This window comes from Mobula birostris, chromosome 8 (genome assembly GCF_030028105.1).
Source record: "Mobula birostris isolate sMobBir1 chromosome 8, sMobBir1.hap1, whole genome shotgun sequence".
NCBI classification, from domain to species: domain Eukaryota; kingdom Metazoa; phylum Chordata; class Chondrichthyes; order Myliobatiformes; family Myliobatidae; genus Mobula; species Mobula birostris.
The window spans coordinates 100045328-100063312 of NC_092377.1; the positions used below are offsets into that span (position 1 = coordinate 100045328).

Below are 17985 nucleotides of genomic sequence, written 5' to 3' on the forward strand. Positions count from 1 at the left end.
GTTGAAGCTTTTGCCGTTCGGGGTGGGGTGGGGTGGAGGGGGGGTCGCATCAGTTACTGAAAGCAAAGGTTCACATACTTTTTCCAACAAATACATGTAATATTGGATCATTTTTCTCAATAAATAAATGAACAAGTATAATATTTTGTGTTATTTATTTAATTAGGTTATCTTTATCTCGTATTAGGAAATATTTGAAGATCTGATCAGTTTAGGTCATAGTAATGCAGAAATAGAGAAAGTTCTACAGGGTTTACAAACTTTCTACCACCATTGTATATCTTATCATCTTAATGGATGACACTTTCATTTCCAGAATCATACTCATTAACCTCTTCTGAACCCTCTCTAATGTCAGCACAGTCTTTCTTAAATAAGGGGCCTAGAACTGCTCACTACATTACAAATACCTTATAAAGCCTCAGCATAACATCCTTGCTTTTTATATTCTATTCCTCTTGGAATGAATGCTAACATTGCATTCACTCTCCTCACCACCAATTCAACTTGCAAATTAACCTTTGGGGAATTCTGCACAAGGCTTCCCAAATCTCTAATCTCTAATGCCTCCACAGTCTCTCCAGCTACGTCTTTTATAAACTGGGGTGTAGTCCATCAGGTTGACTTATCTACCTTAAGACTTTTCAGTTTTCCAAGCACCATTTCTGCAGTAATAGCAACTGTACTCACTTCTGCCCCTTGACACTCTCAAACTTCTGGCATACTACTAATGTCTTCCATGATGAAGAGATGAAAAATACTTATTCAGCTTGTCCACCAGTTCCTTGTTCCTCATTACCATCTCTCCAGAGTCATTTTCCAGTGGTCCAATAACTACTTGCGCCTCTTTTTATATACACCTAAATAAAATTTTGTATCATTTTTGGTATTATTGACTAGCTTACCTTCATATTGGATCTTCCCCTCACCTATCCCACCTTACGATGTTTTTTGTTACCTTATGTTAGTTTTTGAAAATTTCCCCATCCTCTAACTTCCCACTCATTTCTTCTCCATTATATGTCCTCTTTTTTTTGCTTTTATGTTGGCTTTGCATTGTCAGCCATAGTTGCACCATCTTACCTTTAGAATTCTTCCTCTTCTTTGGGATGTATCTATCCTGCACCTTCTGAATTGCTCCCAGAAACTCAAGCCATTATGGTTCTGCTGTCATCCCTGCTAGTGTCCTCTTCTAATCAATTTTGGCCAGTTCCTCTCTCATGCCTCTGAAATTCCCCTTACTCCACTGTAATACCAATATATTTGACTTTAGCTTCTCTCTCTCAAATTACAGGGTGAATTTTATCATATTATGATCACTGTGTCCTAAGAGGTCCTTTACCTTAAGCTCTCTCTTCATATCCAGTTCATTACACAACACCCAATCCAGAATTGCTGATCCCAAAATGGGCTCAATCATAGACTGCTCTAAAAAGCCATCTCGGAGGCATTCCACAAATTCTCTCTCTTGGGATCTAGCTTCAAATTGATTTTCCCAATGTATCTGCATATTGAAATCTCCCGTGACTAATGTAATATTGTGCTGTAAATTGTAGACCACATCCTGGCTACTGTTTGGAGGTCTGTAAGTAACTCTCATCATGGTCTTCTTACCCTTGCAGTTTCTTAACTCTGCCCACAAGGATTCTACATCATCTGATCCTATGTCACTTCTTTCTTAAGATCTTATTTCATTTTTTTACCAGTAGAGCCACCCCTCCTCTACCTGCCTGTCCTTTCGATAGATTGTATATTTTGGATGTTAAGTTCCCAACTACAATTCTCTTTTAGCCATGACTCTGTGATACCCACAACATCATACTTGCCAATTTCTAACTGCAAGATCATCTATCTTATTTTGTATGCTGTGTGCATTCAAACATACCTTCAGTCCTGTATTTGTCACCTTTTTCAATTTTGTCCCCCTTTTACTCTGCAACACATCCCACTGACTGCAATTTTGCTATATCATCTGCTTCCTGATAGTCTCACTACATACTACCTCTGTTTATAAACCAACATCCCCATCCTCAGCCTTATCACTCCAGTTCCCATCCTCCTGACAAATTTGTTCAAACCCACCCCAACAGCTCTAGTGCTGTAGTGCTCTATGTTGTTAAAGTGTACGTCTAGCAGAGCTGAAAGCTTTAAGTGGTTTGTAAAAGATACCCACTTGGGAGCTCAGGTTTCCACAACAACAGCATGAATTGCACTTTCTAACATGGACAGCCAGCTGTGTTTGCCCTCCTCCCGACTGCTGTGTGAAGTTGGTACAGTTAAGGCCCTTTAGCCCACAATGTCGAGCTGATCCTTTAATGTACTCTGAGATTAATCTAACCTTTCTCTCCCACACTGCCTTCCATTTTTCTATTGTCCATGCACCTTAAGAGTTTCTTAAATGTTCCTCATGTGTCTGTCTCTCCCAGCACCCCCAGCAGTGCTTTTTAAGCACCCACAACAGATAAAAAAAACTATCTCTGACACTTCCTCCCACCCCCATAATTTCTTCCAAACATTTTAAAGTTATGCCTTTTCTGCCCTGGGAAAAAGTTTCTGGCTGTCCATTTTATCTAAGCCTCTTATCATCTTGTACATCTTTATTAAGTCATCTCTCATCCTCCTGCGCTCCAAGGATTCCATAAATCCTTCTTGACCTGCAAATTTCCTCCAGCGTTGGAGCATTGTGTGTGTGTGTGTTACTTTTGATTTACCTCAAGGCAGCTTATGGGAGGTTGCTTTGTATTTGTAGTTCTGAATATTCTACAGTCAACACCTTATGCTAATAGTTACCGAGTAGCCTCAAAGGGTGCTTTCATATAACACCATAAGGCATAGGAGCAGAATTAGGCCATTCAGCCCATTAAGTCTGCTCTGCTGTTTGACCATGGCTCATTTATTTTCCCTCTCAACCCCATTCTCCTGTCTTCTCCCCATAACCTTTGACACTCTCTCTAATCAGGAGCCTATTAATGTTTGTTTTCAATATGCACAATACTTAGCTTCCACAGCCTGTATGTACCAGTGAGTCCCACAGATCCACCACTCTCCAGCTAAAGAAATCCCTCCTCATCTCCGTTTTAAAGGGATGTCCTAGTCTGATGCTGTGCCTTCCAGACTATTCTAGTAATAGACCCCTATTATAGTAATATCTTCTCCACATCCACTCTATCTAGACTTTTCCATATTCGGTAGGTTTCAATGAAATCTCCCCCACCTCATTCTTCTAAGCTCCAGCAAGTACAGGCCCAGAGTCATCAAACACTCCTCAGAAATAACTCTTTTATTACTGGGACATTAAGGTGGGTTCCTTAAGGTTGTTTTCACTGGGAATAGTAATGGGGAAAAGCTCCCACAACCCTTGAAATGCTCCCAATGGTGTGCGCCTCACATAGCCTATGACAGCCAAGTCCAGCTCCTGGCCTTCACGTGTGGTTTAGCCACTAAGCCTGCCGGATCTGTTTCTACTGACAGGAGAAGGGGCAAAGGCGGGTTACTGATGCTTTAAAACCAGTTGCTTCGGGTAGATGGGGCTTGTCAGCTGTGGCTGGAGGGTGCTCCTGGAGAAGGAAAGCTCTGATCTCAAACCTCCACTGCCTTGCAGCCATACCCACTCATGGAGGAGGCTTTGGGATCAAATCCCGAGGGGAATATCTGGAGCTGGAGTCCCTCAGGCAGTCTTACATTGAGTTCAATGCTGACTGGCAACTCCTGCGTCGCTGCTGGTACCAAACTGTATCAGTCGCTGCCACTGCTTTGGGTTCATCAGATGCGTGGAGCAGGGAGCTTGCTACATGGGCAACAGCTTGCTGTCCATATCGTACCGTCCAGGCTTGTGTATCTAGATAGCCAGGACGCAATATCCATGGTCGACTCTGACCGACGGAGGCCCATGCCAATGAGACCATTCTCATAAACTCCTCCGGACCCTGTCCGATGCCAGCATACACTTTTTTTGGTGCTGGGGTCCCAAAGATTCATTTATTTATCACATACACATCCAAACATACAGAGAAATGAGTCATTTGCATTAAAAAAAAGCAACCAAGGGCCAGTCCGTAAGTGTCGCCACCCACTCCAGTGCCAATACAACGGGCCCACAATGTACGGCAGAGCAACACAAGCAACAATAATAACAACAACACAAAATCAAGAATAGCCAGGAGAAATACCATCAGCTTAAAAATTTGTGGCACGTTAGCCATCCACTCAATATTCCTGTTAAAGAAAGACCCTATCTGCAAATTTAATGTCTGTCTTGTGTGTGTGCAGCTTAGAAACTTAGACAAGAGAACACATAACATTGCTGTACATTTGGAATCTGGAATGTCTTCAACAAAGAGCCCGGAGAGAGCCACGGATGCCGAGAACCTGAGCGATGCCTTTGGATTCCGTTTGAAGGGCAGATGGGAAACTCTTCTTGAGGCAAAAAGAAGGGCATCATTGAAAAGGAAGAGGGTCAGGTCACTGATGTACTCGTAAATCCTGGGGAAAGGAATCAACAGTTCTTAAAAATTCACAAACAGTATTTAAAATTTGCTGTTAGATTATTTAATGTTACATGGGAGTGTACCATATCATATGTTCTGAAGTTTGCCCTAATAAGTGAGGCTTGGAATTTTCAAATGCATTTAAACCATCTTGAAACCTTAGATCTTAAGGTGGAAAACTACATCAACAAATTTGAGAATGGCGCCAAGATTGGAGGTGTAGCGGACAACCTGGAAGTCATAGTCATAGTCATACTTTATTGATCCCGGGGGAAATTGGTTTTCGTTACAGTTGCACCAGAAATAATAAATAATAATAAACCATAAATAGTTAAATAGTAAAAAGTAAATTATGCCAGGAAATAAGTCCAGGACCAGCCTATTGGCTCAGGGTGTCTGACCCTCCAAGGGAGAGCTGTAAAGTTTGATGGCCACAGACAGGAATGACTTCCTATGATGCTCTGTGTTGCATCTCGGTGGAATGAGTCTCTGGCTGAATGTACTCCTGTGCCCAACCAGTACATTATGTAGTGGATGGGAGACATTGTCCAAGATGGCATGCAACTTAGACAGCATCCTCTTTTCAGTCACCACCGTCAGAGAGTCCAGTTCCATCCCCACAACATCACTGGCCTTACGAATGAGTTTGTTGATTCTGTTGGCGTCTGCTACCCTCAGCCTTCTGCCCCAGCACACAACAGCAAACATGATAGCACTGGCCACCACAGGCTCATAGAACATCCTCAGCATCGACCGGCAGATGTTAAAGGACCTCAGTCTCCTCAAGAAATAGAGATGGCTCTGACCCTTCTTGTAGACAGCCTCAATGTTCTTTGACCAGTCCAGTTTATTGTCAACTCGTATCCCCAGGTATTTGTAATCCTCCACCATGTCCACACTGATCCCCCGGATGGAAACAGGGGTCACCGGTACCTTAGCTCTCCTCAGGTCTGCCACCAGCTCCTTAGTCTTTTTCACATTAAGCTGCAGATAATTCTGCTCACACCATGTGACAAAGTTTCCTACCGTAATCCTGTACTCAGCCTCATCTCCCTTGCTGATACATCCAACTATGGCAGACTATGAAAGGCTATCAAAGCTTGCAGCAGGATCTGAACCAGCTGGAAAAATAGGCTGAAAAATGGCAGATAGAACTTAATGGAGGCAAGTGTGAGGTGTTGCACTTTAGGAGGACTTACATGGTGAGTGGTAGTGTACTGAGGGGTGAGGTAGAACAAGAAATATAAAATCTATAATTCCTTGAAAGTGGTGGCACAGGTAGATTGGGTCAAAAAGAAAGCTTTTGGCACATTGGCCTTCATAAATCAAAGTATTGAGGACCAGAGTTGGAATGTTATGTTGATATCGTTTAGGAGATTGGTAAGACCTAATTTGGAGTATTACATGCAGTTCTGATCACTTAACTACAGGAAAGATATCAATATGATTGAAAGAGTGCAGAGAAAATTTATAAGGATGTTGCTGGGACTTGAGGGCCTGAGTTATAAGGAAAGCTTGAATAGAATAGGACTTTATTCCCTGAAATACAGGAGAATGAGTGGAGATTTGAAAGCGGTATATAGTATTGCTCACTATAAATTATTTCGTGATTAGGTTAGAGGTAACTCGGTGTTGTCGGGGGTTACAGGGCGGTATTGATCAAAGTACCAGAGGGCCTATTCCATGCAGTGTCTCTAAATAAAAAAATACATCATTATGAGGGGTATAGACAGGACAAATGTAAGCAGACTTTTTCCACTTTGGTTTGATGAGACCGGAACTAGAGGTCATAGGTCTCAGATGAAAAGTGAAATATTTAAAGGGAACTTCTTCACTCAGAGGGTGGTGAGAGTGTGGAATGAGTTGCCAGTGGAAGTGGTGAATGCAGGTTCAATTTCAACATTTAATTGGCATTGGAATAGGTACATGGATAGGAGGGCTATGGAGGACTGTGGTCAATGGGACTAGACAGAATAATAGTTCAGCATGGACTAGATGGGCCAAAGGGCCTCTTTCTGAGCTGTAGCGCTCTATGACCCTGGAACCATTTCTTAGGCTGAGCAGTTCGTCACACCTCCCCATCGGACTCCGTTAAAAGCTTCCACGTACACTTCAGAAATTATTAATCCTTTCACAAACTTGGATTGCTCCGACAAAGAACTTTTTAAAGAATCATTCAACTAAATGTGACAACTAATCTGTGTGCAAACATTAGAAGTCAGGATGGTTTTGGATCCTGCTTATTGGATAAACTTAGCCATAGCATTAGCAACCAGTACCAACAACCAAGATAGGCTGATAGTAAACTAGCTTGTTTATCCAGAAGATAGAAACATAGAAAACCTAAAGCACAATCTAATGTTTGTCCATCGTCAACGTCGATGAGGACCTTGACACTATTATGATGATGTCGAGACTAGCACATGATTTGGATTTAAGTGAGGGAGAGTTGCACAGTGTCAGCCTCGCTCTCTCTTCCCAATTCCCATCTGGATCCGGTGGCAAGACAGAGTCGAGACAATACAGACCCTTCAGCCTACAAAGCTGTGCTAAACATGTCAGAGGCTCAGCAATCTCCTCCCTCACCTCCCACAGTAGCCTGGGGTACATCTCGTCCAGTCCCGGTGACTTATCCAACTTTTTTCTTTCCAAAAACTCCAGCACATCCTCTTTCTTAATATCTACATGCTCAAGTTTTTCAGTCCACTGTAAGTCATCTCTACAATTGCCAAGATCCTTTTCCGTAGTGAATACTGAAGCAAAGTAATCATTAAGTACCTCTGCTATCTCCTCCAGTTCCATACACACTTTTCCACTGTCACACTTGATTGGTCCTATTCTCTCACATCTTATCCTCTTGCTCTTCACATACTTGTGGAATGCCTTGAGGTTTTCCTTAATCCTGTCTGCCAAGGCCTTCTCATGGCCCCTTCTGGCTCTCCTAATTTCATTCTTAAACTCCTTCCTGCTAGCCTTATAATCTTCTAGATCACTATCATTACCTAGTTTTTTTAAACCTTTCGTAAGCTCTTCTTTTCTTCTTGACTAGACTTACAACAGCTTTTGTACACCATGATTCCTGTACTCTACCATCCTTTCCGTCTCATTGGAATATACATATGCAGAATTTCACACAAATATCCCCTGAACATTTGCCACATTTCTTCTGTATATTTCCCTGAGAACATCTGTTCCAAATTTATGCTTCCAAGTTCCTGCCTGATAGCCTCATATTTCTCCTTACTCCAATTAAACGCTTTCCTAACTTGTCTGTTCCTATCCCTCTCCAATGCCATGGTAAAGGAGATGGAATTGTGATTACTATCTCCAAAATGCTCTCCCACTGAGAGACCTGACACCTGACCAGGTTCATTTCCCAATACCAGATCAAGTACAGCCTCTCCTCTTGTAGGCTTATCTACATATTGTGTCAAGAAACCTTCCTGAACACACCTAACAAACTCCACCCCATCTAAACCCCTGTCTCTAGGGACATATCAATCGATATTTGAAGATGTGAGAAGATTTACAAGGACAGCAGGACTTGAACTAGAGAGAGTTTTTGACCAGGGTGGGTCTTTATTTCTTTACACCTTACAGAATTGTGAACAAGTGAGGAGAGTAGGTAAGGTGGATGGTAACAATCTTTTCCACAAGATCGAAGAGTACAAATAAAGATTAGCTTTACTTGTCACATGTACATGGAGACACTGTGAAATACATCGTTTGTGCCAAGTCAAATCAGCAAGAATTGTGCAAGTGTAACCAACTTAGCATGCCCACAATCCACTAACCCGAACCTGTACGTCTTTGGAATGTGGGAGGAAACCAGAGCACCCAGAGGAAACCCACACGGTCACAGGGAGAATGTACAGACGCCTTACAGACAGTGGTGGGAACTGAACTTCAATTTTACAGTTAGCGCTGCAAAGCTTCATGCTAACCACTATGACTGTGAGGAACGGGCAGATGATGGGGCAAGATTGAAGTCAAGTGTAACACGGAGGCAAATCAAAAAGGGTGATCGATACAAGACCGCAGGTGTTATATCTGAATGCACACTGCATATGGAATAGGTAGGTGCTGTTGTAGAGCAATCAGAGATTGGCAGGTATGACATCGTGGCTGATAGAAGGTCATAGTTGGGAGCTTAACATCCAAGGATACATGTAGTATTGAAAGGGCAGGCAGGTCGGCAGAGGGGGTGGGATGGCTCTATTGGTAAAAAGTGAAATCAAATTCTTAGAAACAGGTGACATAAGATGGAAAGATGTAGAATTCCTGTGGGTAAAATTAAGAAACTGAAAGGGCAAAAATATCCTTTTGAGACCTCTGAACAGTAGCCAGGGTATGGATGTTGTGTAATGAACCAGATTTGACAAATGAACCCTTAGGAGGCAGTGACCAGAATATGATAGACTTCACCCTGCAGTTTGAGAGGGACGAACTAAAATCAGATGTATCAGTATTACACTGGAGTAAAGAGAATTACAGAGTGGAGCTGGCCGAAGTTAATTGGAAGGAGATACTAGTAGGGATAACAGCAGAACAGCAATGGCTGAAGTTTCTGACAGAATTTTGGATAGAAACATCCCAAAGACTAAGTAGTATTCTAAGGAGAGAATGAGGCAATCATGGCTGACAAGGGAAGTCAAAAACACCAGAAAAGCAAAAGCATGTAATACAGCAAAAGTCAGAGGATTGGAATTTTTTAAAAATCCAGCAGAAGGCAACTAAAAAAGCCATAAGAAGGGAAAAGATGAACTATGAAGGTAAGCTAGCCAATAATATCAAAGAGGATACCAATATTTTTTCCCAGATATGTATATGAAGAGTGAAAGAGTTGAGAGTAGATATGAGACTGCTGGAAAATGACACTGGAGGGGTGGTATACAGGAGACAAGGAAATGATGGACAAATTAAATGAGTACTTCACGTCACTCTTCATTGTGGAAGGCAATAGCATTGTGCCGGAAGTTCGAGAGTGCCAAGGAACAGAAGCATGTCCAATATCTATTACTAATTTATCCACCCTGATTTGCCTCAGGATAGTAAACATGGAAATGAGAAGGAATTTTTGTAGCCTGAGGATGGTGAATCTGTGGAAACTTTTGCCACAGGCTGCTGTGGAGGCCAGCTCATTGGGTGTATTGAAGGCGGAGGTTGCTAAGTTCTTGATTAGTCAGGGTGTTAAAGACAGGAGAATGGAGTTGGGAGGGGAAATTGATCAGCCATGATGAAATGGCAGAGCATTCCATATGGGCTGAATGGCCTAATTCTGCTTCTATCTCTTATGGTATGCTGCCCACATGCAGAAAGGAAAAGACAGTTTCTAACCTGTTGCTAGAGTCAGAGCACTACAGCACAGAAGTAGTCCTTTTGGCCCATCTAGTCCATGCCATCCTGGTCTTCTGCCTAGTCCCATCTATCTATACATCGACCATATTCCTATGTACATCTCTCATCCACATACCTACCCAAACTTCTCAATTGAAAACTGAAGTGTCAATTGAACAAATACAATCAGACCTACATCAGCCACTTCCATTGGCAGCTCATCCACATTCGCACCACCCTCTGAATGAAGAGGTTCACTTTTTACCCTAACCTATGAACTTCAGCACAGCTTCTACCCTGCTGAAAGAGGACAATTAAATGGCTTTCTAGTATAATAAGAAGGACTCCTAACCTCACAATCTATTTGCCTGGAAAGATCTATAAGACCATAAGACATAGGAGCAGAATTAGGCCATTCGACCCATTGAGTCTACACCACCATGTCTGATGTAACATCCCTCTCGACCTCATTCTCCTGCCTTCTCCCCATAATCTTTCATGCCCTGATTAATGAAGAAAATATCAACCTCCACTTTAAATATACCCAAAGACTTTGCCTCCACAGCTGTCTGTGGCAATGAATTCCACAGATTTACTACCCTCTGGCTAAAGAAAATTTTTCTCATCTCTGTTTTGAATGGGTGTCCCTCAATTCTGAAGCAATGCCTTCTAGTCCTAGACTTCCACACTATAGAAAACATTCTCTTCAATACACTCTTTCTAGGCCTTTCAATATTTGATAGGTTTCAATGAGATCCCACCTCAGTCTTCTAAACCCCAGCAAGCACAGGCCCAGAGCCATCAAACGTTCCTCATATGTTAAACCTTTCAATCCTGGATTCATTCTCTTGAACCTCCTCTGGAATCTCTCCAATGCCAACACATCTTTTCTCATATAAGAGGCCCAGAACTGCTCACAATATGTCAAGTGTTGAATGAGCAATGCCTTATAATCCTCAGCATTATATCCTTGCTCCCTGACACTCTCGCTTCTCTGGCATTCTCTAGTCTCTTCCACAGTGAACACCGATGCAAAATGCTTATTCAGTTCAATCGCTATTTCCATGTCCCCAGTACTACCTCTCCAGGGTCATTTTCCAGTGGTCTGATATCCGTTCTCTTCTTTTTTACTCTTTGTATTTCTGAAAAATAAACCTTTTGTATCCTCCTTTATATTAAAGCCATCTTGTAAGCATTCACAAATTTCCTCTCTTCAGATCCACCATCAACCTGATTTATTCCAATTGATCTGCATATTACTAATGATAGGCATTGGTAATGATCTTTCAAGAATTACTAGATTCTGATATGGTTCCAGAAGACTAGAAAATTGCAAATGTCGCTCCACAGTTCAGGAAGGGAGAGAGGCAGTAGAAAAGAAACTATAGGCCAGTTAGTCTGACCTCATTGGTTGGGAAGATGCTGTGTCGATTATTAAGAATAAGGTCTCAGAGTACTTGGAGGCACATGATAAAATACTCTGTAGTCAGAATGGTTTCCTCAATGAAAAACCTTGCCTGATAAATCTGCTGGAATTCTTTGAAGAAATAAGAAGCAGGATAGACAAAGGAGAATCGGTTGATGTTGGTACTTGGAATTTCAGAAGGCCTTCGACAAGGTGCCACACATGAGGCTGCTTAACAAGCTATGATCCCATGGTATTGTAGGAAAGATTCCAGTATGGATAAGGCAGTGGCTGATTGGCAGGAGACAAACAGTGGAATAAAGGGAGCCATTTATGGTTGGCTGCCAGTAGTTAGTGGTGTTCCACAGGGGTCTGTGTTGTGACCGATTCTTTTTATATTATATGTCAATGATTTGGATGATTGAATTTATGATTTTGTTGAAGAGTTTGCAGATGATACAAAGATAGGTGGAGGGGCAGGTAGTTTTGAGGAACTAGCGAGGCTACAGAAGGACTTGGACAGATTGGAGAATGGGCAGATGGAATGCAGTGTCAGACTCACAACACGCTGGAGGAACTCAGCAGGTCGGGCAGCATCCATGGAAATGTTGACTGATCTTTTCCACGGATGCTGCCCAACCTGCTGAGTTCCTCCAGCGTGTTGAGAGTGTTGCTTTGACCCCAGCATCTGCAGAGTATTTTGTGAACACAGTGTCGGGAAGTGTATGGTCATGCACTTTGGTAGAAGCAATGAAACAGTTGACTGTTTTCTAAATGGAGAGAAAATACCAAAAACTGAGGCACAAAGAATCTTGGGAGTCCTTATGCACAATTTCCTAAAGGTTAACTTGTAAGTTGAGCCTGTGGTGAGGAAGGCAAATGCAATGTTAGCATTCATTTCAAGAGGACTAGAATATAAAAGCAATGATTTAATGTTAACACTTAATAAAGCACTGGTGAGGCCTCACTTGGAGTATTGTGAGCAGATTTGGGCCCCTTATCTTAGAAAGGATGTGCTGACACTGGGGAGGATTCAAAGGAGGTTCGTGAAATCGATTCCAGGATTAAACGACTTGTCATATGAAGAGTGTTTGATGGCTCTGTGCCTGTATTCACTGGAATCTAGAAGAATGAGGGGTGACCTAATTGAAACCTATCATATAGAGAAAGGCCTTGATAGAGTGGATGTGGAGAGGATATCTTCTATGGTGGGAGTGTTTAAGACCAGAGGACACAGCCTCAGAATAGAGGGGCATCCTTTTAGAATGGAGAGGAGGAAGAATTTCTTTAGCCAGAGAGAGGTGAGTCTGTGGAAGCTAAGTCTTTATGTATATTTAAGGCAGAAGTTGATAGATTCTTGATTGGTCAGGGCATGAAGGGATATGGGGGGGAGGACTGGGGCTGAGAGGAAAATGGATCAGCCATGATGAAATGGTGGAGCAGACGCAATGGGCCAAATGGCCTAATTCTGCTCCTATATCTTATAGTCTTATGGTCTTAAATTGAAATCCCCCATGACTGCTGTAAGATTGTTCTATTTGACAAGCCTTTTCTACCTCCCATTGCAATTTGTAGCCCACATCCTGACTACCGTTCCGAGGCCTTATATATAACTCCCACCAGCGTCTTTTATCCTTGCTGCTTCTTAACTCTACCTACAAGGATTCTACATCTTCTGATCCTATATCACCTCTTTCTAAGGATTTGATTTCACTTTTTACCAGCAGAGCCACCCCACCCCCTCTGCCTACCTGCTTGTCCTTTCAATTCAATGTGTACCTGTGCATGTTAAACTCTCAACTATAATCTTCTTTCAGCCACGACTCAGTGATGCCCACAATGTGATACATGCTAATCTGTAACTGCACCACAAGGTCATCTGTATACTGTGTGCATTCAAATATAACACCTTCAGTCCTGTACTCATTACCCTTTTCAATGTTACAACTACGTTACACTTCATTTCATCCCAGTGACTGCAATTTTGCCCTATCATCCTGTCCTTCCTCACGGTCTCTCTGCACACTGCATCTACTTGTATATACCAACAGTCCCATTCTCAGCCCTATCACTCCTGTTTCCATCCCCCTGCCAAATTGTTTAAACCCTCCCCAACAGCTCCAGCAAAGCTGCCTGCAAGGATAGTGTTCCCCTCGGGTTTAGCTATCAGCCATTCTTTTGTGCAGCCATACCTTCTCCAGAAGAGATTCTGCACGGTGCCTTCCAGTACTTGACATTTCAAATACAAATACACTGCAAAATACTAGAGGACACAGCTTTAAGGTGAGAGCTGGAAAGCTTAAAGGAGACATACAAGGCAAGTTTCTTTTTACATTGTTAACTGAAGGGCCTATTCCTGTGCTGTACTATGTTCTGTATTCTATACTGTATCCCTAGATGGAATAATCTTCTTATCGGTGTCTGCTGAAAGTGACCCTTGTGACATTTAAATGTTTGGCTGACCAGAAATTAAAAATGCCTGAAGTCTTACCAATCAGCCTCCTGTAGAGGTGCCTCTGCAGATGTCTGCAGTGTGGTTCCATCGCCTTGCCGATGGGCCCATGGACTTCCTCGCTCACTTCTGCCATCCTGGTCCACGTCAGCAGCTTCTTCTCATTGAAGTCCCTGGCTGGGGGAGAGGGGACCCCAGCTGCCCACGGCCACTCGCTGAAAACTAGTGGGCAACACAGCAAATCTCTTATCAAAGTTCACACCTGTGACCATATGTTACATTGGGATTTGTTATCTTGCAGGCATTCACAGGAAAAATAGATAATACAACTGAATTTTACCAAAAAAAACTATACACAAACAGTGACAAACTACCATGGTACAAAAGAAAAGGAATTGCAAATAAAAAAAATACTGAGAACATGAGTTGAGTCCTTGACAGTGAGTCTGTAGGTCACAGAATTAGTTCAGAGTTGTGGTGAGTGAAGTTATCCACACTGGTTCAGGAGCCTGATGGTTGTACGGTATTGACTGTTCCTGAACTTGGCCACTGCCAGAGAAACCACACTTAAGAGGCATTTAGACAGAAGCTTAAGTGAGGAAGGCATGGAGATAAAGAGTCCTGCTGAGGACAAGTGGGATTCTGTCGAGACCCTTCACCAGGACTCCGTCATGTGCTGAACCATGTCCAAAACTCTCAGCTGTTTTTGCAATCTTGGGCAGAGCAATTGCTGTACCAAGTTGTCAACGGCCTGTCAATAAAAATTGGTAAGGGTCGACGGGGACGTGACAAATTTCTTCAGGCTCCTGAGGAAGTAGAGGTGTTGGTGCGCTTTCTCGGTTGGGGAATTTCCATTGGTAAGTCCATTACTGTTAGGTACGTGTCCATATTGAATAGATGAAGCAGGTAGATCGCTGCCTGCAAGTTATTGCATCCTCTCATGGCTATACCTGATAGAATTCCTTGCAGGCATTGAGATGCTACTTTATAAAACTCTGGTTAGGCCTCAACTAGAGTATTGTGTACAGTTCTGGCCACCCCACTGTAAGAAGGATGTTGAGGTTTTGGAGAGGGTGCCAGGATGCTGCCTGGTTTAGAGGGCATGTGCTGTCATGAGAGGCTAGACAAACTTGGGTTGTTTTCTCTGGAGTGGCAGAGGGTGAGAGGAGATCTGATAGAGATTTACAAGATTATGAGAGGCAGAGATAGAGCAGACAGCAGACAGAGAGTATCTGTTTTGCAGGGTTGAAATGTCTAATACCAAAGGGCATGCGTAGGTTCAGAGGGGATGTGAGGGTTATTTACTCAGAGAGTTGTGGGTGCCTGGAGGTCTGGTCTTGAGGTAGAGGCAAGTACATTAGAGACTTTTAAGGGACATTTAGATAGACACATAATGTAAGGAAGATGGAGGGATATGAACATTGTATAGGTAGGAGGGATTAGTTTTTGATTTGCTTTTTAGCTGGTTTGGCACAACATTGTGGGCCATATGGTCTGTCCCTGTACTGTACTGTTCTCTGTTCTATGTTCTACATTTATAGGAAAATGGCATGGATAGGGTAGACAGTGAGAATCTTTCTCACAGGGTAGAAATGTCAAATATTGGCGGCCAAGCATTTAAGATGATAGGAGAATGCTTAAAGGAGATCTTTAAACTTCATAAAGATAAAGTAAGGAGGTGGAAGCTTCAGAGAGGGTACAGAGGAGGTTTACCAGGATTCTGCCTGGACTAGAGACCGTGTCTAATAAGGATAGGTTGAGCAAGTTATGGCTTTCTCTTTGGAGGGAAGGAGGATGAGAGGTGACTTGATAGGGCTGTTCAAGATGAGAAGGGGCATAGATCAAGAGGATGGCTAGAGAAGTTTTCCCATGGTGAAACTGGCTAATAGGAGGGGGCATCATTTGAAGGTGATTGGAGGAAAGTATAGGGAGATGGTCTTTATAGAGTGAGTGGTGGGTGCCTGGAACAAGCTGCTAAGGGTGGTGATGGAAGCAGATACGATAGTGGCGATTAAGAGGCTGTTTGACGGACAGATGACTATAAAGGCAACAGAGAGTTATGGATCACATGGAGGCAGAAGAGATTTAGGTTAATTTGGAGCTAGGTTGGTTAATTTGGTACTTGAGCATTGCTAAAATACACCTGGGTAAGTTAACAATTACATGCCTAGTATGAAGCATTGTGTGACTGTCTGATAAAATCTAGGAAAGACAAAATGGCAGGCAATGGATCTCAGAAGCTCATTGGATTGGGTAGGAGGAGGCAGAATCTGTGAATGAAATATTATACCCACTTGGTTGTTTAGTTATTGATTAGATTGACAGATTTCTACACTGCACAAGATTACTACACCTCAATGTTCTAGGACCAGAGGGCACAGCCTCAGAATAGAGGGACTTCCATTTAAAACAGAGATGAGGAGAAATTTCTTTAGCCAGGACCTGGTGATTCTGTGGAATTAATTGCCACAGAGGGCTGTGGAAGCCCAGTTATTGGGATACTTAAAGCAGAAGTTGATAGGTTCTTGATAAGTCAGGGGATCAAAGGTTACCCAGAGAAGGCAGGAGAATGGAGTTGAGAGGGATAATAAATCAGCCATGATGGAATGGAGGAGCAGACTTGATAGGCCGAATGGCCTATTTCTGCCTCTACGTCTTATGGTCTTACAATAGGAATTATTTACAAAGCTCTGGCAAAAAAAGTGGTACACTTACGATGTTGGCAGGATCCAGTCACCATGCCTGCAAGCGTGTTGCAGCACACAGCAGTCAGTGCAGACAACTGGGACAGGAGTTCCATTCCTGCCTCTGGTCACAGAGAAAGACTGCTTATAAATCAATGCAGGGTATTTCCACTGTATGTCTCAATGTACATGAGATTTCTCGTTTGGCTGGGCCAGAGGATGTCTCCCCCTAAATTAAACCGCCAGCCGAACCTAAGGGTTACATAAAGAAAAACAGGGCAGCACAACAGATAGTGTAACCCTTTACAGCCCCAGCAATCCCAGCGATCAGAGTTCGAATCCCGCTGCTCTCTGTAAGGAGCTTGTATGTTGTCTCCACGATTGTATGCGTTTCCTCTGGATGCTCCAGTTCTACAAATGTTCGGATTAGTAACGATTTAGGGGCCTGTGAACACTACCTCACATTTGCTCTTTTACACTATTTATGTATTTAGTGTAACATAGCAATTTCCTATGCATCACTCAGTTCTGCAGCACCAAACCACAAACTTCACGACGTATATCAGTGATATTAAACCTAATTCTGATACACACAAGCAAAACTTTTCAGAGTATCCCAGTAAGCATGGCAATAATAAACCATTACCATTTACAGCAACCAACCTACACATCTTTGAGATGTGGCATGGGGAATCCCGCGCGGCCACAAAGAGAGCATGCAAACCCCACGCAGCCGGCACTGGAGGTAAATCGGAAGCTATCAGTGAAGCAGCCAGCATAATCAAAGACCCCACTCATCCCAAACATTCTCTCTCCTCCCCTCTCTCATTGAGCAAACAATACAAAAGCCTGAAAGCACGTACCACCACCCACAAGAACAGCTTCTATCCCACTGTTATCCGACTATTAAATGGACCTCTTGTATGACAAAATGGTCTCTTCTCCTCACAATTTACCTCATTATGATCTTGTACTTTATCCTTAACCTGCTCTGCACTTTCCCTATAGCTGTTACATTTCATTCTACATTCTGTTATTGTTTTACCTTGTTTCACCTCAGTGCACTGTGTAATGATTGTACAGCTTTTCACTGTATCTTGGTACATGTGACAATGATAAAACCAACTCCGGAGGTCAGGATTGAACCCAGGTCTCTGGTGCAGCGAGGCAGCAGCTCTACAAGCTGTGCCACTGTAACACCCACTCCTGAGATCCAGAAGTCTAACCTGCTGCAGCCAACCGCACAAAGATGTGGATGTCTCCTCCTTCTTCTTGTGACAGGATGCAGCCCGAAGATTCTTTGAACTGACCTTGCAGCCTAAAAAAAAATCAGAAATAAAATGCAAACAAGTTAAAGAAGAAGAATTCCGAATGTCTTCTTTGCAAATTAGTTTTCAGTTAGCTTCTGGTATGTGTTGGTGGCCAAACTTATACTCCCCAAACACTAGGACAGATATCTGGGACTCCATCCATGTATCGTTTACTACTTAGAGATACAGCACTGTAACAGGCCCTCCCGGCCCAACCAGCTCGCACCACACGATTATACTCATGTGACCAATTAACCTATTCATCTATACGTCTTTGGAACATGTGAAGCAACTGGAGCACCTGGAGCAA

General features: G+C 42.8%; 1 protein-coding gene across 1 annotated transcript in view; it reads right to left on the reverse strand.

The window, feature by feature from the left end:
• Nucleotides 1–4456: 4456 nt before the first annotated feature.
• LOC140202029 (epithelial cell-transforming sequence 2 oncogene-like) overlaps nt 4457–17985 on the reverse strand; it is a 72497-nt gene continuing 58968 nt past the window's right edge. The window contains 5 exon segments of the mRNA XM_072266890.1: nt 4457–4482; nt 13721–13903; nt 16397–16489; nt 17592–17657; nt 17660–17683. Coding sequence (XP_072122991.1) covers nt 4457–4482; nt 13721–13903; nt 16397–16489; nt 17592–17657; nt 17660–17683 — 392 coding nt within the window.